At 42.3% G+C, this 27903-nt stretch overlaps 1 protein-coding gene across 2 annotated transcripts in view; it reads left to right on the top strand.

Annotated features, from left to right (window-relative positions):
- MAN1A1 (mannosidase alpha class 1A member 1) overlaps window positions 1–27903 on the top strand; it is a 223129-nt gene that overhangs the window by 62766 nt on the left and 132460 nt on the right. For both annotated transcript variants that reach the window (XM_065400578.1, XM_065400579.1), the window contains exon 2: window positions 455–551. In XM_065400578.1, coding sequence (XP_065256650.1) covers window positions 455–551 — 97 coding nt within the window. The remainder of the gene's footprint in view (window positions 1–454; window positions 552–27903) is intronic.

Genomic DNA, 27903 nt, shown 5'->3' with positions numbered 1-27903 from the left:
CTTTGCCAGATATTGAAAACTACTCTAAAACTCTGCAAATTTTGATCTCTTAAAAATTGCCCTCTCCTGTTCCAGGAGAATACATATCAGACTGTCTTCAAAGTAACATTTACTTGTCTTGGTTCCAGCAGTTTATTATCTGAGGAAAATTCTTAACTGAATTAATATACTCTATACCAAATTTCATCTTGATGAGAATTAATTGGTCTCCATAATAAATTTGAGAATGGATTTAATTGAAATGGAACCTTTAGTATAACCATAGTATCGCATCAGTAACACAGTGCTGTTAAATTAATTGCTGGAATATCTTACACTTCTAATACATGCAACCTGAATTTATTTAAGCATTGAATTAAACACATCTTGAAAATACAGTATATTCTCAGTCAGTATTTGCTGTTATGTTTTCTTGTTAAATCAACATTATAATCCTGCTTTCATTTCCCTCCAGATGATGAAACATTCCTGGGATAATTATAAGCGTTATGCTTGGGGATTAAATGAACTGAAACCCATATCTAAACAAGGACATTCAAGCAATTTATTTGGTGAGTAGTTTGTACTTTTGTACTTAGTGACATGAATGTTAGGACAGTAAACCAGTTGAAGAGATTACAGTGGTGACACACATGCTGTTCCCAGCTGTTGTGATACTGACATTTTTTGCATAGAATGTTGTGTATAGAAGTTAACAGACTAAGGTGGCGGCTTGCATTGCCTTGTCACAAGTTACGTCATCTCGCTCCTCTGAATGAAGATAATGAATCATTTCGGCGCTATACCATATGTGGATAATTACACTGTATTACACTACTCTGATCCAGATTACTTTGTCACTACACACAGTAAAAACATAAAGTAAAAAATTAAATGCTATACCAGGGACATAGCTACAACTACCTATTCCATGTGGGTGCAAAAGTGGAGCTTTCACAAGTATGTTCTGGCAAGGAGTGAGTGACCTGTTAATTGACTTGAAATGGAGAAAATCTCTAACTGGTTCTCTCTTTTGTGAGATGGCCTATAGTTGTACCCATAAATGTTGCAAGAGATATAGCTATAAATTAGTGTTAGACATTTCTTCAGCCTGAAATTAGCTTGAAAAAGTTACAGCTGTACTGGAAGAGTGTGGACAGAAGACAAAGGTAATGCATTTTAGAAATATCTTTTAAATTTAGAAATGGTGCAGGACTTAATAGAAGAGCAGAAGCTAAAGGAGAGGTTGAGTGGAGAACACTGCTTCCTTATGCACAGATTAGTGTTGGCTTAAACCTTGTAGAACAGAAAAAAAACCCTGAAAATTGCTTATTAGAATATAGAAACTGTTGTCATTCTTCATTATTCTGGAAATAATAAAAGTGAACTAATTTCCCTGATGCCCACAAGATGGTGCATAGCTTTGATTTATTAGAAAGATACAAAAATATGTAAAACTATATATATTTTAAAATAGGGTGTTTATATCTTGCTTGAAACGGGAGAAGAGATGAAAAATTGTATTATCTTTGGATGACACTCCTAAAACAGCCTAAATGCAGCATTTAGCAAATCCTCAAGAGTTAAGTATTCTAGTGCAGCATTTCCAGAAGTTCGGGTTTTACCCCCCTCAGGATTCAAAGGTTGTGAGTGTATGTGTGGGGAAATGGGGTGTGGGGGGGTGAGAACATAAGAATGGCCATAATGGGTCAGACCAGTGGTCCAGCTAGCCCAGTGCCCTTTTTTCTGACTGGCCAGTGCTTCAGAGGGAATGAACAGAACAGGGCAATTGATTGATCCATCTCCTGGTGTCCAGTCCCAGCATCTGGCAGTCAGAGGCTTAGGGACACCCAGAGCATGGGGTTGCATCTCTGATGATCTTGGTAAATAGCCATTGATAGACTTCTCCTCCATGAACGTATCTAATTCTTCTTTGAACTCCGTTATACTTCTGGCCTTTACAACATCCCATGGCAACGAGTTCCACAGGTTGACTGCGCGTTGTGTGAAGACGTACTTCCTTCTGTTATGTGAAGAGGTAAATAACACTTCCCTATTCACTTTCTACACACCATTTATGGTTTTATAGACACCTATCATATCTTCCCTTTGTTCACCTTGGAAAAGAGACGACTGTCCCAGTTTTTGAATCTCTCCTCATCTGGAAGCTGTTCCATACCCCTAATCATTTTTGTTGCCCTTCTCTGTACCTTTTCCATTTCTAATACCTTTTTTGAGCTGGGAAACCAGAACTGCATGTGGTATTCAAGGTGTGGGTGTATCATCGATTTATATAGTGGCATTATCTTTTCTGTCTTATCTGTCTCTTTCTTAATGGCTCCTAATGTTCTGTTAGCTTTTTTGACTGCCGCTGCACATTTGAGGAGCTGTTTTCAGAGAACTGTCTACAATGACTTCAAGATCTTTCTTGAGTGGGAACAGCTAATTTAGACCCCATCATTTTGTGGGTATAATTGGCATTATGTTTTCCAATGTGCATTACTTTGCATTTATCAACACTGAATTTCATCTGCCATTTTGTTGTCCATTCACCCACTATTGTGAGAACCCTTTGCAGCTCTTCATAGCTGCTTTGGACTTAGCTATCTTCAGTAATTTTGTATCATCTGCAAAATTTGCCACCTCACTGTTTATCCCTTTTCCCAGACCCATTTATGAATATATTGAATAGCACAGGTACCAGTACAGACCCCTAGGGACACCACTATTTACATCTCTCCCTTCTGAAAACTGACCATTTATTCCTACCCTTTTTCCTGTCTTTTTACCAATTACTGATCCATGAGAGGATCTTCCCTCTTATCCCATGACTGCTTATTTTGCTTAAGAGCCTTTGGTGAAGGACCTTACACTTGGACTTACAGAAAAATCTTTGACACTATATGCACTGGATCACCTTTGTCCATATTTGTTTGACCCTCTCAAAGAATTCTAATAGATTGGTGAGGCATGATTTCCCTTCACAAAAGTCGTTTTGACTCTTCCCCAACAAATAATATTAATCTATTTATCTGATTAAAGCTATAGTAAAGAAGAGAATTAACCAATTTGCCTGAAAGTTAAGCTTACAGACCTGTAATTGCCAGATGGTCTCTGGAGCCTTTTTAAAAAATTGGTGTCACATTATGTATCTTCCTGTTATCTGGTACAGAGGCTGACTTGAGTGATGTACCACAGCTAGTAGTTCTGCAATGCATACTTAAGTTCCTTCAGAACTCTTGCATGAATACCATCTGGTCCTGGTGACTTATTACTTTTTAGGTCATCGGTTTGTTCCAAAACCCTTCTCTATTGATGCCTTAATCTGGCACAGTTCCTCAGATTTGTCAGCTAAAAAGAATGGCTCAGGTGTGGGAATCTCCCTCCCATCCTTCTGTAGTGAAGGCTTCATTTAGCTTCTCTGCAATGGCCTTGTCTTTCTAGTATGCTCCTTTGGCAACTCAATCGTCCAGTGGCCTCACTGATGGTTTGACAGGCTTCCTGCTTCTGATGTACTTGAAGTATTTTTTGCTGTTTAGTTTTTGTCTTTCGCTAATTGCTCTTCAAATTCTTTTTTAGCCTTTCTAATTATACTTGACTTGCCAGAGTTTATGCTGCTTTCTATTTTCTTCAGTAGGATTTGACTTCCAATATTTAAATTATATCTTTTTGTCTCTAACTTTTTCTTTTTACTTTTTTTTAGCCATTGAATTTTTTGGGTCCTCTTACATGTATACCCCAAATTAAACACCACAGTAATTTGAGCCTCTATTATGGTGTTTTTTTTAAAGTTTCCATGCAGTTTGGAGGCATTTCACTCTTGTGACTTCCTTTTAAGTTCTGTTTTTAACTAGTGTCCTCATTTTTGTGTAGCTCCCCTTTTTGAAGTTAAATGCTACGGTGGGAGCTGCTTTGGTATATTTCCCCCCTACAAGGACGTTAAATTTAATTACATTATTGTCGTTATTACTGAGTGGTTCAGCTATATTCACCTCTTGGGGACTAAATCAAAAAATGCCTCTCTCCTTGTGAGTTCCAGGACTAGCTGCTCCAAGAAGCAGTTACTAATAGTGTCTAGAAATTTTATTTGTGCATCCCATCCTGAGCTGACCTGTACCTAGTCAATATGGGGACAGTTGAAATCCCTCATTATTATTGAGTTTTTTCTATTTTTATAGCTTCTCATCTACTTGAGCATTTCATAATAACTATCATCATTCTAGTCAGGTGTTTGGTAGTATATTCCTATTATACTCAAGCCTGGAATTTCTATCCATAGAGATTTCATGGTACAGTTTGATTCACTTAAGATTTTTACTAAATTTTACTCTATATGCATGCTTTCATTTATAGTGCCTCTCCCCCACCAGAACAGCCTGCTCTGTGATTCCTATATATTTTGTCCCATTATCATACCATCAGGTTTCTGTGATGCCTATTATATCAGTATCCTCATTTAATACCAGGCAGTCAAGTTCACCCATCTTAGTACTTGGACTTCTAGCATTTGTATATAAGCAGTTATAAAATTTTTCAATATTTAGTGGTCTGCCTTCATGTGATGTAGTTGAATAGGACTCTTTTTCATTTGACTGTTTCTATTCAGCTCCTACCTGTACTTTATCAGTTTCTATTCTCTCCTTTTTAATAGGATATAGAGAATCCCCATTAAAAGATCCTCCCCTAAGGGAAGTCTCTGTCCCAAACCGTGTGCTCCTCTGCACTTGTTGACTCCCCCTTCCCACTTAGTTTAAAAAAAAAACAAAAAAAACTCCTCTACGACCTTTTTAACTTTACATGTCAGCTATCTGGTTCTGTTTTGGTTTAGGTGGAGCCCATCCTTCTTGTATAGACTCCTCCTTTTCCAAAAGGTTCCTCAATTCCTAATAATCCTAAAAAATTCCTCACTATATCATTGTTTCATCTGCATGTTGAGATCCTGCAGTTCTGTCTGTCTAATTGGACACATGCATGGAACGGGAAACATTTCGGAGAATGCTACCATGACGGTCCTAGGCTTTAATCTCTTACCTAGCAACCTAAATTTGGACTCCATGTCTTGAGAGATCAGCAACCTTTCCTTTGCACCTGGCAGGCAATTTACCTCCATGAGGTTCTCCAGGTGATTACAAACACAGTTGTTTATATTTCCTATGATCCCCCATTACTATTACCTATCTTCCTAATAACTGGGGTCCCCTCACCCAGAGGGGTGTCCTCAGTGTGAGAGGATACTATGACATCATCTGGAAGAGGAGGGTCTCAACTATGGGATCATTTCCTTCCGCTCCACTTTGATGTTCTCCAATTAGACTTTCTTCCTCCTCACCAGCACAGAGGCTGTCAGAGTAGGGGTCGGACGCTCTACTGTGTCCCAGAAAGTTAACTATTTCACTGCTTATCAAAGCATGTAAGAAAAGAGCAAGTATTATAAAGACTATTATTTTTTGGATAGGTCTCTAGAAATGCACAAGGTTTTCAGAGGGGCATGATTTGTTCCCTTTTCCTGAAGGGAGATCCTCGGCTTTCAAAAGTGTGGGAAACAAAAGTGTCTAAATTTATGAGAACAGTGGACTCCATGCATGTGAAGAAGTGGTTTTTTTACCCACGAAAGCTTATGCCCAAATTTGTTAGCCTTTAAGGTGCCACCGGACTCCTCATTGTTTTTGTGGATACAGACTAACACAGCTACCCCTCTGATAAATTTATGAGAACACTGATTTTTCTTGTTTCAGTTAATTGCTGTTTGAAAGGTTTAATATTTGATTTGACTAAAATAGTTTAACAAAATGGTTTAAAACATTACTTGGATCTAATTGTAATTCCCTGTTTTTCTGATGTACCATAAAACAGAAGTGAAATTTCACCTTCACTAATTGATTCAGGATGGATCACTTTTCAGTAAATAAATTCTGATAAGGGTCTATAATGCAATTTACTTACTGTTGTCATTTTGCATCCAGTATAAGTTGTTCCAGTGCTCAGACGGTATAAATTGTCATCTGAAAACCAGAGACCAGTATTTTAATAAGAAATAGCCATAAAATCATAAGAACAAGATATCTAAATAGGGGTTGTAATCCTTCATGACATTAGATAGACGTGCAGGAAAATTGCTAAAGATGTACTGTACTTTGAAATATTTCTTAGCCTGAGCATTAGCAAAGGTCATGCTAGACATTCTTCACTGTGGAACAACTGAGGTGTTATACTTAACCTTTACTTTTATGTGTCAAGGAAGAATAACAGCTATATTGTTGCTGAAGTTTGACAGTGATGGACAGATCACTTTGCTAATTATGCTTGTGGATATTATAGTGCAAGATTTAGATTTGAGTAGCTGGTGCAAACTACTCGTGAGTTTAATAAGCAAGAAAAAAAAATGAACATATCCCACTTAAAATGGCCACCAGAAAAATTAAAGCTCTGGAGACAAATGAATCCGTGTGAAATGTAGCCATTTTAGTTAATGTAGCCTGGGATAAAGAATCATAGTATCATAGAATATCAGGGTTGGAAGGGACCTCAGGAGGTCATCTAGTCCAACCCCCTGCTCAAAGCAGGACCAATTCCCAACTAAATCATCCCAACTAGGGGTTTGTCAAGCCGGGCCTTAAAAACCTCCAAGGAAGGAGATTCCACCACCTCCCTAGGTAACGCATTCCAGTGCTTCACCACCCTTCTAGTGAAATAGTGTTTCCTAATATCCAACCTAGACCTCCCCCACTGCAACTTGAGACCATTGCTCCTTGTTCTGTCATCTGCCACCACTGAGAACAGCCGAGCTCCATCCTCTTTGGAACCCCCTTCAGGTAGTTGAAAGCAGCTATCAAATCCCCCCCCTCATTCTTCTCTTCTGGAGACTAAACAATCCCAGTTCCCTCAGCCTCTCCTCATAAGTCATGTGCTCCAGACCCCTAATCATTTTTGTTGCCCTCCGCTGGACTCTTTCCAATTTTTCCACATCCTTCTTGTAGTGTGGGGCCCAAAACTGGACACAGTACTCCAGATGAGGCCTCACCAATGTCGAATAAAGGGGAACGATCACGTTCCTCGATCTGCTGGCAATGCCCCTACTTATACAGCCCAAAATGCCGTTAGCCTTCTTGGCAACAAGAGCACACTGTTGACTCATATCTAGCTTCTCGTCCACTGTAACCCCTAGGTCCTTTTCTGCACAACTGCTATCTAGCCATTCGGTCCCTAGTCTGTAGCAGTGCCTGGGATTCTTCCATCCTAAGTGCAGGACTCTGCACTTGTCCTTGTTGAACCTCATCAGATTTTTTTTGGCCCAATCCTCTAATTTGTCTAGGTCTCTCTGTATCCGATCCCTACCCTCCAGTGTATCTACCACGCCTCCCAGTTTAGTGTCATCTGCAAACTTGCTGAGACTGCAGTCCACACCATCCTCCAGATCATTAATAAAGATATTAAACAAAAACCGGCCCCAGGACCGACCCTTGGGGCACTCCGCTTGAAACCGGCCTTGAAAAACGATCCCCCATTATTATTACCGGACTCTGAAATCTGGTTTCTCCTGTGAAAGCTGCTGGGAAGGGGCAGGGCTGAGGTGCCCCAGGAGGGGCTCCTACCATGTGCTGGGATCCAGCTGCTAGTCCTGGTGGGGCTGGGGAGGGACAGAACTTCCTCTGCTCCTGCATGGGCCGCTCCCAGAGCTGGATCAGACCCACCTCTGGGAGCCTCCCCTGGCTGCTGGAAGCTCCACACCCCTGCCCTGCTTCCTGCCCTCATCACTTCCCAGCTATGGGGGAAGGGGTCAGGGTACAGGGAACAGCCATGGAGCTTCTTGCAGCCAGGAGATATTCCCGGACCCAGAAGCAGCCCTTGCGGAAGAAGAGGAATTCCCGTCCCTCCCCAGCCTACCTGAGACTAGCAGCTGGAGCCTGGTGCACGGTAGGAGCTGCTGGCTGGGGCTTCCCCAGCGGCTGGGGCTGGAACTGGGGGCACTAGAGGGCCATGCCTCCCCTTTTTAACATGGCATAGCATTGCTGCCTGCCCCCCCCCCCCCCCCCAAACTGCAAGCCCTGGGCAGGCGTGGTTTGGCACTGTCAGGGGCTGGGCTTCGCTGCAGGGGAGCTGATCACAGCGAAGCATAGCCCCTGCTGGCTCTGCTCCGTGCCTGCCTGAGGCTTGTTGTTTGGGGGGAGATGGGAAATGCTGCCTCCTGCCCTCCCAAACTATGCCATGTTTAAAAAGTGGGGGGCATGGCCCCCCCACACACACATCCCAGTATCAGTGGCCTCCCCATTTCTACAAAGTTTCCGGTGCTCTTTTCCCCGGCCCTGCCTCTCCCCAGCTCCAGGCCCAGTGCTCAGAGTGGGGGGAGGGGGGGAGGGGAAGAGGGGCACGGGCTAACGGGGCTTTTGGGCTGGCTGTGTGTTTGGGGGGGGGGGGTGTATCACAGCACCTACCTGACCATTGGGCTCTGGGCAGTCACCCAACCCTAAGGTTGTCCCCACCCCACTTACTAAAAAAGTTATGACCCCTTCCATACCATGCGACCCTCACCTCTGCTGCCTGCTACTCTTTGGCTGCCCAGCTGTGAAGGCAGCACCTCTGTCAGCAGCAGTGCAGAAGTAAGGGTGCCAAACCTGTGACCCCCCACACCCCTACAATAGCCTTGAGACCTCCCCACAAACCTCTTTTGGGTTGGGACCCCCAGGGTTATAACAGCATGAAATTTCAGATGTAAATATCTGAACTTGTGAAATTGACTATTTTTAAATCCTATGACTGTGAAATTGGCCAAAATGGACAACGAATTTCATAGTCCTATGTGTATGTATGAGAGAAGGGACTGCCTAGTATTAGATCTGTACAGTTGCTTATACTGACAGGGATATTTTTCCTGCTACGGTTGATATTGGTTGCCTCAGCAAAATAGCCTATCCTGGCAAAAGCACTTTTATGCTGGTATAGCTGCATCTACATTAGGGTTTCTGCTGGTATAAAAATATTTTAAAAATCCTAATTGACATACCTATACTAGCAAAAGTTTGTGTAGGTGAAATCTTCTAACTAATGGATTTCCGATACTGATTTCTGGGTGTTGGTGAAGATTAGTTGGGAGTAGTAAACTGTCTCTTGACTGTGGAAAGCTTTGGGAGTTCTTAACATCCCCCCCCAAAAACAAGCAAGTATATTTGCTTGATGTGGACATCCCATCCCTCTGGTGCTGACTTGATGCTGCAGCTCAGTTATAAGTCTGGGAGTGCTGAGGTGTACTAAGAGTGTGGGGGTAAAGCTAGCCATAACTTTTGTGAGGCTGTTTTATCCCCCCCCCCCCAAAAAAAAAATTCTTTCAAACTGGAAACTTTCTTGCAAAGCTTTAGGATTCTGAAAGTTTCTAATAGTTCACCAAAATCAGAAATATCAGGGTTTCTCCCACTTTTGCCACTAAATGCACTAGTGTGAATTATGTGCAGGGCATTTTTGTTTCATTTTTGAGACTGGGTTTTTTTCTTGCTATTCTGACTTCTCAAAATCTCCAGCTTTTGAGAAATTAGTGGTAACAAGAAAATTGAAAGTGGGAGAGAGAACCTATGAATATCACTTATTTTATTGCATTCAGTGGCAAAAATGGTAGTAGGGCAAAACAAAAACAATTTTGAAATCTGTGGGTTTTTAAAAACAAAACAAAACGAGGTTTTGGTTTTACAAAGAAAATGAGTTAAAATCTTCAGTACCCAGTTTTGGTATGGAGTAGTGACACTGTCACTTTGTAGGGTAGGACTGCTATTTAGTATGATTTCAAACATACACATCTTTCCATTTCTGTCTTAAAATTCCCTGCTTGGCCTAATAAACTTCTTATCTCATGTAGCAGTTAGAGTTATTGCAGGAAATGAACCAGTCATGTTGGAAACCAGTTATTCACTAATTAAAGCAATATGCCGTAATATGTATCCTCCTCAAAGTGCATTAGCATGACCCACTTGAAATGGGGATTAACTGACATTATGTAGAGAGTGTCAAATATGAGGTGAGAGCCCATGGAAAGTCAGAACTGAAAATCTTAGCTGCTTTATGAATAGACGGGAGAAATTAAATGGTCTTTGGCATTGTAGAAAGAAATCTGTATGTTCTGCCCTTTCTCCTCCAGACAATTTTCCTTCCCCTCAACCGCTTTCCCTGAAACTATACTGAATGTGCTCATTAACATGTGTAGTAAAAGGAGTAGTGATATATAGGTAGATAACCAATATGCATGTAACTTCCTAGTATCTCAGTAATGTTAACCTGCCATTACTGGGAAGCTTCTTTTAAAACTAACAGTTTTCAGACTTCTTAGGGTTGCCAAGCCTCCAGGATTGTCCTGGAGTCTCCAGGAATTAAAGATTAATCTTTAATTAAAGACTGTCATGTGATGAAACCTCCAGGAATACGTCCAACCAAAATTGGCAACCCTAACTGTAAGTGATCTGTTAGCCATGCAGTCTGGTTTTAAGTTTGTAGGGATCATCATTACAGAATATTTTCCTGTGAGGTTTTACTGCAGGACAGAATTATATCTTTGTTGCAGCTTTTGCACATGGAAGGCAGTATGGTCTAGTGAATGTGGCATTGGACTGGGAATCAGACCTGGGTTCTATTCCTGGCTGTTACTGACCTGCTCTCAGTGTGACTTACGAAAGTCACTTTATTCCTCTGTGCCTTTGTTCCCCTTTCCACTCTGTCTTGTATAGACTATAGGTTCTTTGGCGCAGGGAGCTCGCTCAGTATGTGTTTGTACAGTGCAAAGCACAGTGGAGCCCCAATATGGCGCTACTATAATACATATAATTAACATTGCTTGTCCATGGCGACATGCGAGTTCATTCCATGGCTACTGCTTGGCTGTGTGGAAGGCACTGACTCCACATAGGAGCAGTTTAACACTACAGTTTTCTGCTTCTGGGTGTGGGAAAGACAAAAGTTAGAACTTTTAGGGCTTGTCTAAACAGGAGAGTTTACTGCTAGAGGCATTGGTATAACTTCTTTAATCCCTTCTCACCTTGCTCCCCAAGAGGATTGTGCCTTTGCTGCTATTGCAGTGTGTTTAATACTATTAATGTGCAAATACAATATCTAGTGCTATAACTGACAGTAAGTCTCATAAAACCCTTCTGAGATATTTCAGTGAGTTTCCAAAACCAATTGAATACTGGGTTTGAGGGGTGGGAGTGTTGGGGAACGGGGGGGATGAGGAAGACTCATTAGTTTTTGCCCCCATCTTTCATACGAAAATGAACGCCACAACCACAGTTTTCAAGTAAATTTAATTAAACACAATTTGGGAGGTGGGAGTGTTAGTGAGAGTGGGAGGGGGAAGGAAAGGATGTGACAAAATCATAGTGGTGGTAAACATGCGTTCACTTTTAAGGTAACTGATTTTGAAAGGAGGAGAGCAGGGACTAGACTTAACTTCTACAGTGTTGGACACTCAAATGCAGCTGTACTTTATTGATTTTGATCTTTGTATTCATTGTCACTGCTAAATTTACTGGCTAAAAGTTTACTTCTCTTGGCACTACAGAGTCAATTCAACTATGGGAGAAGCTAAAAATGAAGTTCCAATCATAAAATCTTAATGCTGATTCATGAGCCAGAACAAATCCTGGTTGACTGTCACATTTGGGGGTTGAGCGTACAGAGAGGGCAGCTAGATGGGGGAGAAAACTCAAGTTGTTAGTAAACTAAGCAGATTTGATCTGGGAGCCCACTGTGAAAATGCTAGAATTCTGTATAAAGAACTATATCTGTGGACTCATAACAGGAGTCTTATTAATTGTAATTGAAGAAGAGAAGTTAGTGTCTGCCCACCCCACCCCTAACCTTCTCAAGGCAGAGGGCGCTAGACATGCAAGGAAAAAAATCATAGGAGTCGAAGGAGAGCGCTTTATCCTGATGTTTATTTAAGTTAACAGTGAAGTAAAACCCCTGGAAGGTGTAAGTTTGTTTTTGTTTGGGTTTTTTTGGTTTCTTTGTTGGATTGCATTCAATATATGTGTACTGTATTTGTATTGGGATGGGACATCCGTTTGCTTACATTGCTTTATTAAATAACCCCCATTTTAGGACACATCTCCAAAGATATTAAGTAGAATTCTGCTCCACTTGGTTATATGATCACCTTCATTAAGCTACTGGATTTTTGTTGGTCTGTTAATTGGTCTCTAAATCTTATGCTCCTAAATGCCATGGGTAACATTTTCAGAAGTCTGCCTAGTCGCCAAAGTCCTTGTCTGCTCTTTATGCAACATTAAGAATATGAGGAAACCTGCATAGGCACAGTTGAGTTCCCCTTAACCATATAAAACAACTATATACAAGCATTTATCTAGGAGGCCTAAATAAATAAATACGCTGCTGCTGTTAGATTTAGATGGCTTCTTCAAGAGAAGAGGAATCCCAAACTAGAGGTATACTACCCAATTCCTATACTCCACAGTCCACTGAAAAGTCAATTAGGAAAACTCGCTGGATTGAAAGTGTTCTGTTCATTTTCCGCTATTGCCAATTGACTGGATTAAAATCTAATCTGAAGTGTTGAAATCTGACAACACTCCAGCACTGCAGGGGATTAGCCAGATTTTAACTAGGGCTTTGCACACTTTGGCTTTGGTGCATTTTTAATAATTAATCACTCTCTTGGCAACTTTAATCACTAACAATATATTGGAGTACCATCAAGGAAAAAGAACCTTGTAGTGAATTTTAAATCTAGGAAGCCGGCTTCTTAAAATCTGAGTCAGCCTTTACCTCAGCACTTTAATAACAGCTGTAGGTATACAGAAATGTCAGCTTTGAGTCAGACATTTGTATGTTTCTGCATATAATGAGGATAACATAATTCAGTGTGTTCTTGGTAGTGCTGTATGTATACTTAGAAAACTTGCAGGTGATTCCTGTTGTTGACATTTTAATATGTTATCAATGCGAGGTTGCTTCCTGTCTGTTAGCCCAGGATAACTTCTTATGATACATAATCAGGTACATATTTTTTTTCTTGTACTGAATAAAAGTTGTACCAGCTGTTGATGGCTAGATGAAATGAGAAACTGAGGCAGCCATGTTTGATCTGGCCAGGATACAGATACAGAAAACAGAATAGTAGCATGTCTGAGTGCAGTGTTTCATAAAATGTACACTTGTGATTATTAAATTACGACAGTGTGTTCTGGGCCCTGACTGAGCCTCTTCCACTTCTGTATAAACGGTAGCTGAGAAAATGGCAAAACATGAGTTGCTTCATTCTGGTTATGGAAGTAATGTAAAATAGAGTCTAAAATATTAGACGTATTTCCTTAGTGCATCTCAAACAAATACTATTAAAGACGTTATCACAGAAATACAAAGTATTAAGTAACCATTATGGCTGTCAAGCAATTAAAAAAATAATCGCCTAATAGAATACCATTTATTTAAATATTTTTTGATGTTTTCTACATTTTCAAATATACTGTTTTCAATTACAACACAGAATACAAAGTGTACAGTGCTCACTTTATATTTTTATTACAAATATTTGTGCTGTAAAAAATAAAAAAATAAAATAGTATTTTTCAATTCACCTCATACAAGTACTGTACAAGATATCTGTATCATGAAAGTTGAACTGACAAATGTAGAATTATGTACAAAAAATAACAGCATTCATAAATAAAACAATGTAAAACTTTAGCACCTACAAGTCCATTCAGTCATCCTTCTTCAGACAATCGCTCAGACAAACAAGTTTGTTCGCATTTGCAGGAGATAATGCTGCCCGCTTCTTGTTTACAATGTCACCTGAAAGCGAGAACAGGCAGTCACAAGGCACTGTTGTAACTGGCGTCTCAAGATACTTACGTGCCAGGTGTGCTAAAGATTCATATGTCCCTTCATGCTTCAGCCACCATTCCAAAGGACATGCATCCACGCAGATGACAGGTTCTGCTCGATAACGATTCAAAGCAGTGCAGACTGACGCATGTTCATTTTCATAATCTGAATCAGGTGCCATCAGCAGAAGGTTGATTTTCTTTTTTGGTGGTTCGGGTTCTGTAGTTTCTGCATCGGAATGTTGCACTTTTAAGATTTCTTAAAGCATGCTCCATCCCTCTCCGATTTTGGAAGGCACTTCAGATTCTTAAACCTTGGGTTGAGTGCTGTAGCTGTCTTTAGAAATCTCACATTGGTACTTGCTTTGCGTTTTGTCAAATCTGCTGTGAAAGTGTTCTTAAAACAAACAAACGTGCTGGGTTATCATCCGAGCCTGCTATAATATGGAATATATGGCAGAATGTGAGTAAAACAGAGCAGGAGACATACTATTCTCCCCCAAGGAGTTCAGTCAGAATTTAATTAACACATTATTTTTTTTAATGCGTGTCAACAGTGTGGAAGCATGTCCTCTGGAATGGTGACCAAAGCATGCAGGGGCATAAGAATGTTTAGCATATTAGGCATGTAAATATCTTTCAATGCTGGCTACAAAAGCGCCATGCAAACGCCTGTTCTCACTTTCAGGTGACATTGTAAATAAGAAGGAGGCAACATTCTCCTGTAAATGTAAACAAACTTGTTCATCTAAGCGATTGGCTGAATAAATAGTAGGACTGAGTGGACTTGTAGGCTCTAAAGTTTTACTTTGTTTTGTTTTTGAGTATACTTATGTAACACAAATCTACATTTGCAAGTTGCAGTTTCACGATAAAGAGATTGCTTTACGGTACTTGTATGAGGGTGAATTGAAAAATACGATTTGTTTATCATTTTTACAGTGCAAATATTTGTAATAAAATACTATATAAAGTGAGCACTGTACACTTTATTATGCGTTGTAATTTAAATCAATATATTTGAAAATGTAGAAAAACATCCAAAAACATTTAATAAATTTCAATTGGTATTCTATTGTTTAACAGTGTGATTAAAACTGTGATTAATCATGATTATTTTTTTAATTGCGATTAATTTTGAGTTAATCGCGTGAGTTAATTGTGATTAATCGACAGCCCTAGTAACCATAAAAACTATCTTTCCCTTAGGACAAGAAAGGACAACGGCACTGCTTTTAGAAAGGCCATCTGTTAGTGGGGTATGCCAAATTTCCTACATTTTAAAACAACTCCTTTTTGTCTCTGAAACCCCATGCCAAAAGTCATGATTTCTCATCCCGTATTCTTTTCTGGACACAAAGGATTACAAGGTTGGGGCCTAGTTTTGGATGCTGGATTGGGCAGTGGATGTATCAAGATAGGATATAAGGCGTTGTGGGTGATATTGTGTTGGGAAGTGTTGATGGTCCTCTCCTTGCTTCTCCCCCAGTTTGTTTTGCACTATGCTGTGAGATCAAGGCAGCTGATTTCCTTCCATTCCAGCTAAGTACAGCACTGGTAGAGGAGGAAGAGAAATGATGCAGAGTAAGGGGAAAAGGGATCTTTACTTCACTTCCTCTTCATTCTAGTGCCTAAAGGATTTTTTTGAAACTGATTTTCAGCCTGAGATAAGGAGCCAGCAGACCCACATGTGTGACCTGCCTGCGAGTCTTGCACCACAAACTGATAAATACTGCTGTCTACTTCCCCATTTTTTAGACTGTTGTCTTAGGTAGCTGGGAAGTTGTTTTGACACAGTACACTTATTTTTTCATTCAGCTTGTTAATTTTATCAGACGTTATTGGATTTAATGTTCTTTCTGGCAACTTGATGGCTGTCTTCTGTTTCAATTTTTCAGTCAGTAACATCCATTAAGGGAGAACCTTTCGGTGTCTTTTTCACAAATCACCTCTTCTTGCATTCATAACTGTGTGGACTACATTGCATTGGAAAACATATGGTTCATTAATGATTTTGGTCTTTCATTCACAATTTTATAACTTCTCAATGTGAACTCTAGCAGTTTTTAAATGGAAAAGTAGTAATAGAAAAGTATTTATGGTGTTATTCCCCCACCCACTTAGCAGTTGGCGACAAGATCATGTGATCAAGTCACATCATCAGACCAGAGTTTGACAACAGCTGCTACAGACTATAGAGGCCCAAATCCCTTAATTCTTTGTCAACTTCTTTTTTCCCCCAACTTTCCTTTTTTTATCCACCTCATGAATTCTCTGCAGTTTCCACTTTGTATTATTTATTTCCCAGGCAAAGGCTGTCCCACCCCAATCAAGTCACATACAGTATGTTGGTTACCATTTAAAAATCAACAGATCATAGACTGAGTATAAAGTTAGAAGAGACTATAGATAATCTAATCTGATCTCCTGTATATCACAGTCCATTACATTTCACTTAACCCAGTTACCCTTGTATTTAAACTACCAACTTGTTTGACTAAATCGTAACTTGTGTTTGGCTAAAACATCTCTTCCAGAAAGGCCTCCAGTTGACATTAAGGCATGGAGACTCCACCCAGGGCCGGCTCCAGGCACCAGCTCAGCAAGCAGGTGCTTGGGGTGCCCAAGGGGAAGGGTCGGCACGTTGGGCTCTTCCGCGGCAATTCGGCGACGGGTCCCTCTCGGAGGGAAGGACCTGCCGCCGAATTGCCACCAAAGAAGAAAGCGGCGTGGTGGAGCTGCCGCCAATTGCGATCGCGGCTTTCCCCCCCCCCCCCCCCTCACTGCTTGGGGCGGCAAAAACTCTGGAGCCGGCCCTGACTCCACCATTGCCATTTGTAGTTTGTTCTAATGGTTAATCACTCTGTTAAAAATGTGTGCCCAATTTCCCGTTTGACTTGTCTGGCTTCAGCTTCCAGTCTGTGATGCTTGTTATGCCTTTCTCTGCTACATTCAAGGGCCCTGTAGTACTTGGTATTTTCTCCCAGTGAAGGTTACTTATACACTATAATCAAAGTCACCTCTCAACCTTTTTTGACAAGTTAAACAGGCACTGTAAGGCATTTTCTCCAACCCTTGAATAATTTTATAGCTCTTTTCTGCACATTCTCCAGTTTTTTCAACACCCTTTAAAAAATGTAGACACCGAAACTACATGTAGTATTTCATTGTCGATCACACCAATGCCATACACAGAGGTAAAATCACCTTGCTACTTCCTCTGTTTAGCTGTCCAAGGTTCACATTAGGCCATTTTGCCACAGTATCACACTGGGAACTCATGTTGAGTTGCTTGTCCACTATGACCCCATAATCCTTTACAGAGTCATTGCTTTCCAATATACATTTTCTCACTGTGTAGGTATGACCTCCATTCCCTGTTCCTAGATGTACGACCTTGCATTTGGTGGTATTAAAATCCATATTGTTTAAATTGGGCACAGTTTACCATGTGATCTCGGTTGCTCTGATTGACTGCTCTGTCTCCTTGTCATTTACCATTCTGCCAGTCTCTGTCATCTACAAATTTTATCAGGCAATTTATTTACTTTCAGATCACTGATGAAAATGTTGAATAGTGTAAGGTCTAGTGTTGATCCCTTTGGAACCCACTAGAAACACCCCCTTTCAATGACGGTTCTCTTTTTAAGATCTGTTAGCTAGTCAAATCTTAATCCATTTAATGTGTGCTCTATTGACCACCCTCTTTACTTTTGTTCCTACCCTAAGTAAGGCAAACCACATGCTATTTTTTATTTAAAATATGTAACTAAAATAGAACATCAATTGGTATTTGCCTTTTTTGTGTGTGGTTTTTTTAACTGTATTTTTTTAATTACACTTAACTCCTTGATTATCCTCTGGTACTACGACCTACTCAGTAAACTTGTACATTTGAGTATTCCTGCCATTATGAACTAAATTAACTTTGTCACTGCAAACTTTAAGGATTTGAACCCAGTTTCTCAAATTTGGCTCCAAACTGTAATATTACCCTCTAAGTGTATAATCCTTTTTCAAGTAATTATCCTCCAATTTGATCAGTGTTCTTTCTGTGCCATCCCCATAATAGTTAAGAAAACAGTGAAGAATCTGTTTCATTGACATTATTTGCAACTCAACACTGAACCATTAGTATATTTTTATAGTGCTATCTAAGTCAAACATCTTTTTGTATGAAAAGTCTTGTGAAACATTTTAAAATAGTTTACTTACATTTGAGAGTAATGCATGTTGGATTTCCTTTATTCCCCACATTTGTTGCCCTACTGAAAAAAGATAGTGTTATGTTGAAATGATGATGATTAGCGATCTTACTTTGCTTTTGATGCTCAGAAAGCATCTGCTTTATTCTAATAAAGGCATTGAAATTAAACTCACTGGTCTATAATTCCTTGGGACTTTGAGATTTAACGTTGGTTTAATTACAAAGTTATGTGTGGTCTACATATGTAAGTTTTCAAAAAGGGTGTGTGTGTGTGTGTGTGTGCATATATATATATATATATATATATGCTTGACTAATTTAGCTAACAACATAGTATTAAGTGATTTGTTTCTTAGTCTGCCATTTCATTTCTAGAAAGTTCCTGTTTCTTTCCTGATGTATTTGGTGGGTTTGAATGGTTAGAATTTTTTTTTTTTTTTTTTTTTTTTTTTTTTTGGCGGTACAACTGTATGCTCTATGTAGCTGTCTTGTAATTTTGAGTTCCCATAAATAGTACTTGTGAGTTAACTCGGTACACCTCTACCCGTATATAACGCTACCTGATATGACACGAATTCGGATATAACGCGGTAAAGCAGTGCTCCGGGGGGGTGGGGCTGCACGCTCCGGCAGATCAAAGCAAGTTCAATATAACGTGGTTTCACCTATAACGGGGTAAAAATTTTTTGGCTACTGAGGACAGCGTTATATCGGGGTAAAGGTGTATTTCCAACGCCATGTGTTCAAAATTCATGAGTCAGGCCTCAAAACTATGAAACTAAAAAAAATACATTTTAAGTTCTTTGTATTGGCCTTATGGTTTCATACCTGTTCAGGCATTGGAGTGTTCACGTTTTCAAGCTGTTGATGAAACTTGAGGACTTAATTTGGCTATTTTTTTAAAAGGGGGAGATTTTCATGTAATCACTGGATTCCAGGAGCTGGAGCCTTGAGAATAACACCCAATATTATGAGACTCTCAAAAAATGGTGAGAGTTGACAACTCTATCTTCTTTCTTCCTTGGTTAAGAATATTAGACCAGTCTCTTTGCTCAGTCCCTTGCTCAGTACTGTAGAGGTACCAGTCATGGCTCCATATTTAGGGCTGAATTGAGGGTTTTTTACGTTTTATATTTATAAAATATTCTGCATTACCCTCTGTAGCTGCTTTTTTTGGAGATCTCTGCTTTAAACTTTTGTGTATTAAGAAGAAATCAGTATCTTTCTAAATACATCTAATTAAAAAAATAGTGTTTCAATGTGTCTAAAATCTGAATGACTTCGGGTCCCATGCTACAGAATGTGGGCGGTACATTGTTCAAAATATAGGGGAGCACTCAGAAAAAGCAGATTTTAATTTTTTTTTATCACCACAGCCAGCTTGTCCTATAAATACAGGGGAGTCTGTCTGAGAGTCTCTCCATTTTGTTCACTCAGGCTGGTAGTGAGCCTCTCAGCTCAAGTAGACACTTGTGCTAGCGGGGCTTGAGCTAGCACGCTGAAATAGCAGTGTGGGTGGTGATGTACCCGCAGAGACTTGAGCTAGCCACCCCCCTGGGTCATGAGTCTGTCTATCAAGGCTGGGAGGCTCACTGCCAGCTGCTGTTTAGACGTACCTAGGAAGGCCACATCCTTACTACAACTGCTCGCATCAGATAGCAAAACTATTTCTGCTCCTCACAGGAAACAGCTGCAGGCATGAATGACTCCAAACCTCCTTCCTCAACAGGGCAGAAGCATCTTTTCTCTTGCTCAAAGCTGGGGGTGGGTTAGGTGACACACCCTGGAATGCAGTGCTTAACTCTTCAGAGCAATGGTTTTCAACCTGTGGACCCGGGGGTCCCTCAGACTAAAATTTCCAAAGGGGTCTGTACCTCCATTCAAAACCTGTTTAGGGGTCCACAAATGCAAAAAAACCACCACTTTAGAGCTATTAGCTGTATTACAAGAGGATTAACACAGGGAGAGGTATTGCAATGCAAGTAGAGGAAAAGCCCATCGAAATGCACAGAAGGAAATCAAGATACAAACACTTTTTTCCCTCTAAGTGGAGCTAAACTATTATAGAATTCACTATAAGCAGGTTTCAAAGTACTTGGTTATTAAATGTCTCTAGAACCATAACATGATATGATGTGTCCTCTTATCTATGTCTCCTAGTAGATTTCCTGAGCATGCTCCTTACTTGCTTGTATGATTTTGTTGACTTAGATCATAGTGTATCATTCCTGAACTGCTGTCCTGCAGCTACCACTAGTGTACAATGTCTTGCATTTTGTATCATGCTTTACATTGTAAGGACATTTGTTGGATTTAGATAAGCACAAGTTACTTTATTAAGTTAAAGGGACACTGTCAGCTTGAATTTGAGAAAGGGGTTCCATGCAGGGGTTGTGGGAAGAGGAGACGCCCTTCTGGTTTCAAACCTCAGAAACAGCAGCAGTTCTGCTGTACTGTTACTGGTAAACATCCTCTTGCAGGCCCTAGGGCTGAGTGAACATGAGCTCTCCAAGTGGAGTGCTAAGGTGAAATTATGCTAGTGCCTGACATGGGGTGAGATATTTGCAGTGTTATAGCTATGCTAATCGTAGAATATTATAGAGGTATGGATGAAGTAATATTTTTTCTTGATGCAACTTCTGTTGGTAAAAGACGGTTCTTTTTCAGGGAAAGGTAGAGTGTCACAGATAAATACAAGGGGTGGAACAGATAAGAAGTTAACATGTTGCAAGAGACCATTCAGGGCGAAGTGCAATAGATTAGCAGCTGGCAATCAACAGCACAGTGCAAGTGGGTAAATGCATGGTTCTGACAAATGCACAAAGAAGATAGTTAATGAAGTTAAATTTTTTTCCTATAACCAGTTACAGTAAGTAAGGTGTCACAAGTAAGTAGTAGTAGAAGAATTAGTGTGTCCTTCAAATTGGCAGCCCCGTCGTTTCTGTACAAAGAGTCAAATTGCTTATCTGTTTCATGAATAAGCAAGAGACCTGAAGCTCTAAATTCTAAAACGGGAAACCAAAACTGCAATTAATACTGCAGTTCAACACAGGAATATAGTATTGCTTTATAGTCTTAGTACAAACCCACATTGCTGATTTATTTCTATGCTAGTAAAACATTTCAAAAACAGTATCAGTGTTAAAGTTATACTGGCAACTAAATACATATTTCTAAAAATTAGTTATCGTTGACTCAGCAAGATGAATTCACAGGCAAACTAGTGTTCTCAAATGTTAGCCAATACATCTAGGTGCTTCTGCACAAAACACACAATTAGATCACATATGTAAATTAAAATAAATTTAAAATATAAATATTAAAGTACTGAGTAAATCTGGCTTAAAATAAGCATGCTTATTATTGACTAAAATTCTTTATGATAAGAAGCAGCATATAAACAGTTTGGGACTGAAATAACGTTTTGAAATGGTTATCAGTGAAAGTGGAAGTTTAGACTAGAATGCTGCTTTTATTATTACTGCTATTATCTGTATTACCATAGGACCCAATCATGGACCAATACCTCATTGCGGTAGGCACTGTACAAACACAGAACAAAAAGATAGTTACTAGCCTGCATTATAGAGCTGCTTCTCAGTCTGTTAAAACCTTTTTTACATCCATTGCTAACAGTGCCTGCACTTGGACATGCTTGGCTATTCTGTTTTTGCTCTGTTAGTTTTCCAATAAGTATTTTAATAGTTTCCAGTACTGTTTCTCAGAATTTTAAGCCCTCTTCTGTTCTATAAGGACTTTGTTCACTGAGTCTTTCTGATTTGATTTGGTGTGGTGTGTATGACCCTTCTCGTGAATTCCTCTCATCTTTGCTCTACCTAAAATTTTTAATTACGGTAATCATTTAAAATACAGTATTCTAAAAGCAGAAGTTCCATAACAGCAGTAGTAAATTGCAGCTAGCACTGAACTGCATGCATGCGTGGCAGGCTTGCTGTGATAGCAGCACTGACCTTGCGTTTCTTGCTTCATGGGTGTTGGGCTCCTGCCAAACTTCCTGCCCATCATAAAATCTTGCGGAGGAGTAGGATTTACAAATACACACTCTGGAGCGGACAGTTGGATCAGATATACTACAAGTCTTAATTTGTTGAATATTCAAATTTAAAAAGGGGATTTTTATTCTTCGCTTAGGTTTTTCTATCGATCCAAGTTTTTATATAGTGCTCAATCACCATATCAGTGCCTCCATAGAGTATCTGAGGAGTTGTCCCCATGCCCTTGTGAACAGACTCTAAGCATATGTGTTTTACAGGTGAATGTGTGGGCTGGCTAGCCTGGCACCAGCTGTGCCATTGTGGCATCCTCGTGTGTGGGCTATGGCTGTGATGGAATTTATTCAGGACTGTACACGCCATTTGGAGGAAGCTTGAGACAGCCTAAAGCCAATAGCAAGTAACTCAGGTGGCTTCCTCCCCCTGCCTCACCAACCCCGCAACAGTGTGATTGGTTCATGAATCTTCAGGGAAAAGTCAGTGGCAGATTTTAAACACTCGTGATGTATTTTGTTTTGCGACAAAACAGGATAGATACTTTTTTAAATTGAAAGTTTGTGATAAACTGACTTCTTTAAATCCCCAAAATCAAGGAGGGTTGCAGCCTTCATGAGTCACCAGAACTAGTTCTAGAAATAGCATCTAATACCTCTTTTGGTTTTGAATTGGAATTGGTTGACATGCACACTTAAGTGAAGACAAAGATGAAAAAAACTATCTGTATCCATCTGTCTCTGGTAGTAGACTTAGATTGTAAGCTCTGGGGGGGGGGGGGGAGGGAACTGTATTTTTGTTCTGTTTGTACAGTGCCTCGCACAATGGGGCCTGGTCCATGAGTAAGGCTCCTCGGAACAGTAATACAAATAATAGTAGGTGAGGTCACTTGAGGTCCACGCACGGCCAAGTGGAATATAAACAAAATTCACTTAGGCCTGGTCTACACTAGGAGTTTATGTCGAATTTAGCGCCGTTACATCGAATTAACTCTGCACCCGTCCACACCACGAAGCTATTTAGTTCGACATAGAGGTCTCTTAAATTCGACTTCTGTACTCCTCCCCAACGAGGGGAGTAGCGCTAAATTCGACATGGCCATGTCGAATTAGTCTAGGTGTGGATGGAAATCGACGGTAATAGCTCCGGGAGCTATCCCACAGTGCACCACTCTGTTGACGCTCTGGACAGCAGTCCGAGCTCGGATGCTCTGACCAGCAACACAGGAAAAGCCCCGGGAAAATTTGAATTCCTTTTCCTGTCTGGGCAGTTTGAATCTCATTTCCTGCTTGGACATCGTGGCGAGCTCAGCAGCACTGGCAACGATGCAGAGCTCTCCAGCAGAGATGGCCATGCAATCTCAAAATAGAAAGAGGGCTCCAGCATGGACTGATCGGGAAGTCTTGGATCTGATCGCTGTGTGGGGCGATGAGTCCGTGCTTTCCGAGCTGCGCTCCAAAAGACGGAATGCAAAGATCTATGAGAAGATCTGTAAAGCCATGGCAGAGAGAGGATACAGCCGGGATGCAACGCAGTGCCGCGTGACAATCAAGGAGCTGAGACAAGGCTACCAGAAGACCAAAGAGGCAAACGGACGCTCCGGATCCCAGCCCCAGACATCCCGTTTCTACGAGGCACTGCATTCCATCCTAGGTGCGGCCGCCACCACTACCCCACCACTGACCGTGGACTCTGAGGATGGGATATTGTTGACGGCCGGTTCCTCGGACATGTTAGCGGACGGGGAAGATGAGGAAGAAGATGAGGACGACGAGGCAGTCGACAACGCTTACAACGCTGATTTCCCCGACAGCCAGGATCTCTTCATCACCCTTACAGAGATCCCCTACCAACCGTCCCCAGCCGTTAACCCGGACACAGATTCAGGGGAAGGATCACTCAGTAAGTGTTTAAAACATCTAAACATTTATTTTTTACAGAACAGGAATATTAACAATATTAACAATGGGTTTTGCATGATTACTTTGCCCTAGGCGCTTAACGGTTCAGTCCCTGGCAGTGCAACTACTAAAAAAAAATCTAACAATGTCCGGTTTAGCATGATTGTTCTGCCCAAGCCGCTCTACTGTTTAGTCCCTGCCAGTGCAGCTACAGTAAAATCCGGTCTATATGTCCGGGGATAGAGCAGAAATCCTCCATGGACATCTCCACGAAGCTCTCCTGGAGGTAATTGGAAAGCCTTTGCATCAGGTTCCTGGGGAGAGCGGCCTTATTGGGTCCTCCGTAGTAGCAAACATTTCCGCGCCAGGAGACAAGCAAGTACTCCGGGATCATTGCCCTGCAGAGCATGGCGGCATACGGCCCTGGTCTTTGCAGGCTTTCCCGAAGCATCCTTTCTTTTTCCGTCTCTGAAATCCTCATCAGAGTGATGTCGCTCATGGTGACCTGCTTTGAATTAGGTAGGGGAATGTTAGTATTGGGACTGCTTGCCTGTTCCTTTACAGAACTGTAACCGGCGGTTTAGAGCCACGCGGTGGAGGCGGGAGAGGGGCAGCATACAGGGATCTTTCCCTGGGACAGCCGGGAGGGGGTGGGACAGGGGCAGATTTCATGCTTGCCGGATTGCTGGCAGCAGGGACTGGCATTGCTTTCAATGTGAAAGGAGGCCAGTGCTACTATTAAAGTTTTAAGCAGCCACAAGTCTACGGCTTACCATGTCGGCCTGCTACACAAATTCCGGTGTCCTGCCCCGCTTCTCTGATCTGCACTGCAAGACCCCAGGCACTGAATGCGAAGGCCGAAAATGTGACCTTGTCCTGAGTGCGCATGTGATAGGTGCTGTGCATGGTCTTGTTCACAGAGAAAGACTGTGTTCTTTGTTCACAAAAAAATTTATCTTTCGGAGGAATTCACTCCCTTTTTCCCATTCCCACAGCTGCGACTGTCTCTCGACCTAGCCTGGCATCACACTCCCAGAGGCTAGCGCAGATTAGGCGTAGGAAGAAGAGGACACGGGAGGACATGTTCACGGAATTTATGGGCTGCTCCCGAGCCCAGGCAGCCCAGCAGACCCAGTGGAGGGATAACTTGTCCCAAATCCACCGATCACACATGGAAAGGGAGGAGAGGTGGCGGCAGGAAGACCAGCAGGCGACTCAAACGCTGCTTGGACTAATGAGGGAGCAAACGGACACGCTCCGGCGCCTTGTGGATGTTCTGCAGGACCGGAGGCAGGAGGACAGAGCCCCGCTGCAGTCTATCTGTAACCGCCCTCCCCTGCCACAAAGTCCCATACCCCCCTCACCCAAAGTCCAAAGAAGGAGGGGCGGCAGAGTCCGTGAAAACTCACTCCACCCCTGCAGACTGCTCTAGTACTAGAAGGCTCTCATTCCCCAAAATTTGACAAGTCCTTTCCTTCCCGTCTCACCCAAGCCCCCGTCCAAGTTTCACCCCCCAGTTTCATGTGTAGTTGCTAATAAAAAATACGTTTCTGTTAATTACTGTTTCCATCATGTTCTTTTAGAGGAGAGTCTGTCTGAAGGGGGGGAAGGGGGTTGGTAATTGGACAGGACAGTCACCTTTACCAGGGTACAGAGGCAGGGGCAGGTTCAGCAGCAGGGCACACACACAGTGCAGTCACTAGTTACCCTGGTCAGTCTGGGAGGTGGTTTTCATGTTCTGTGGTGGGGGGGTGGGGGTTGCTCTGTGACTTTGTGGCGGGGGAGGGCAGTTAGAGATCTTATGCAGCGGTCCTTATCCTGGATCACAGAGCCACGCAGCAGGGGATCTGTAACCGTCCTCCCCCTGCCACAAAGTCACATAGCCCCCCCACACACAGAGTCCCGAACAGGAGGGGTGGCAGGCTCCGTTGAAACAACCAGTCCACCACTGCGGAGCCTGTCATTCCTGGAGTTTAGAAGCGTCATTTGCATCACTACACTACACCCGCTCCCCACCACAGTCTGCGTCCCAGGTTCAACACTTTACCGCGAAAACAGTAATGAAAACGGTGTTCATTAACAAAATTCAAGTGATTTTATTTTAAACGTGTGTTGGAAGGGGGTGAACGGGGTATGTAACTGGAGAGGATAGTGAACATTTACTGGGTAAAGAAACGGGGGCAGGTTCAGCTTCTCTGTACACAAACTTAAAAGTCACAGGTTACCCTGCTCACTCAGGAACCTAGCTTTCAAAGCCTCCCGGATGCACAGCGCGTCCCGCTGGGCTCTTCTAATCGCCCGGCTGTCTGGCTGGGCGTAATCAGCAGCCAGGCTATTTGCCTCAACCTCCCACCCCGCCATAAAGGTCTCCCCCTTGCTCTCACAGAGATTGTGGAGCACACAGCAAGCTGCAATAACAATGGGGATATTGGTTTCGCTGAGATCACAGCGAGTCAGTAAGCTTCTCCATCTCCCCTTGAGACGGCCAAAAGCACACTCCACCACCATTCTGCACTTGCTCAGCCGGTAGTTGAAGAGTTCTTTTTCAGTGTCCAGGGTGCCAGTATAGGGCTTCATGAGCCAGGGCATTAGCGGGTAGGCTGGGTCCCCGAGGATGACTATAGGCATCTCCACATCCCCAAGAGTTATTTTGTGGTCCGGGAAGTAAATACCTTCCTGCAGCCGTCTAAACAGACCTGAGTTCCTGAAAACACGAGCGTCATGAACCTTGCCCGGCCATCCGACGTTGATGTTTCTAAAACGTCCCCTATGGTCCACCAGTGCTTGCAGCACCATTGAAAAGTAGCCCTTTCGGTTAATGTACTGGCTGGCCTGGTGGTCCGGTCCCAGGATAGGGATGTGAGTTCCATCTATAGCCCCACCGCAGTTTGGGAATCCCATCGCGGCGAAGCCATCTATGATGACCTGCGCGTTTCCCAGGGTCACTACCTTTGAGAGCAGTACCTCAACGATTGCGTTGGCTACTTGCATGACAACAACCCCCACGGTAGATTTGCCCACGCCAAAGTGGTTCGCGACTGACCGGTAGCTGTCTGGCGTTGCAAGCTTCCAGAGGGCTATGGCTACTCGCTTCTGGACAGTCAGGGCTGCTCGCATCCGGGTGTCATTGCGCTTCAGGACAGGGGACAGCAACTCACAAAGTTCCATGAAAGTCCCCTTCCGCATGCGAAAGTTTCGCAGCCACTGTGATTCATCCCAGACCTGCAGCACTATGCGGTCCCACCAGTCCGTGCTTGTTTCCCGGGCCCAGAATCGCTGTTCCACAACATCAACATGACCCATTGCCACCGTGATGTCCTCGGCGCGGGGTCCAGTGCTTTCTGACAGGTCTGTGCCACTCTGACTTCAGGCCCTCACCGCGCTGCCGTAGCCTCCTCGCCTGATTTCTCTGCATCTGCCTCTGGGAAAGGTGGATGATAAGCTGCGAGGTGTTGACAACGGCCATAACTGCAGCAATGGTCGCAGCGGGCTCCATGCTCGCAGTGCTGTGGCGTCCGTGCTGTCACTGACCAGAAAAGTGCGCGAACTGATTTCCCGCCGGCGCTTTCAGGGAGGGAGGGCGGTAGTGACGGACGGTTGACGACAATTACCCAAAAGCACCCTCGACACATTTTTTTTACCCAGAAGGCATTGGTGGCTCGACCCAGAATTCCAATGGTCAGCGGGGACTGCGGGAACTGTGGGATAGCTGCCCACAGTGCACCGCTTCCAATGTCGACGCTTTCCCCGTTAGTGTGGACTCACAAAGTCGAATTACTGTCCTTAGTGTGGACACACACGTTCGATTTTGTAATATCGATTCCACATATTCGATTTAACTAAAATCGAACTACTCTCGAAGTGTAGACATACCCTTAGAGAAAGGATGTTCTTTTGATTGCAGTACATGATTAGAAGACGAGTTAAAGGGTCTATTCCTTGCTTTGTCAAGCACTCCTGTGTGACCCTAGAAAATGAGAATAGTA

Source organism: Emys orbicularis, chromosome 3 (genome assembly GCF_028017835.1).
Source record: "Emys orbicularis isolate rEmyOrb1 chromosome 3, rEmyOrb1.hap1, whole genome shotgun sequence".
NCBI classification, from domain to species: Eukaryota; Metazoa; Chordata; order Testudines; family Emydidae; genus Emys; species Emys orbicularis.
The sequence above is the reverse complement of the archived record's forward strand: the minus strand, read 5'-3'. Positions and strand labels throughout refer to the sequence as shown.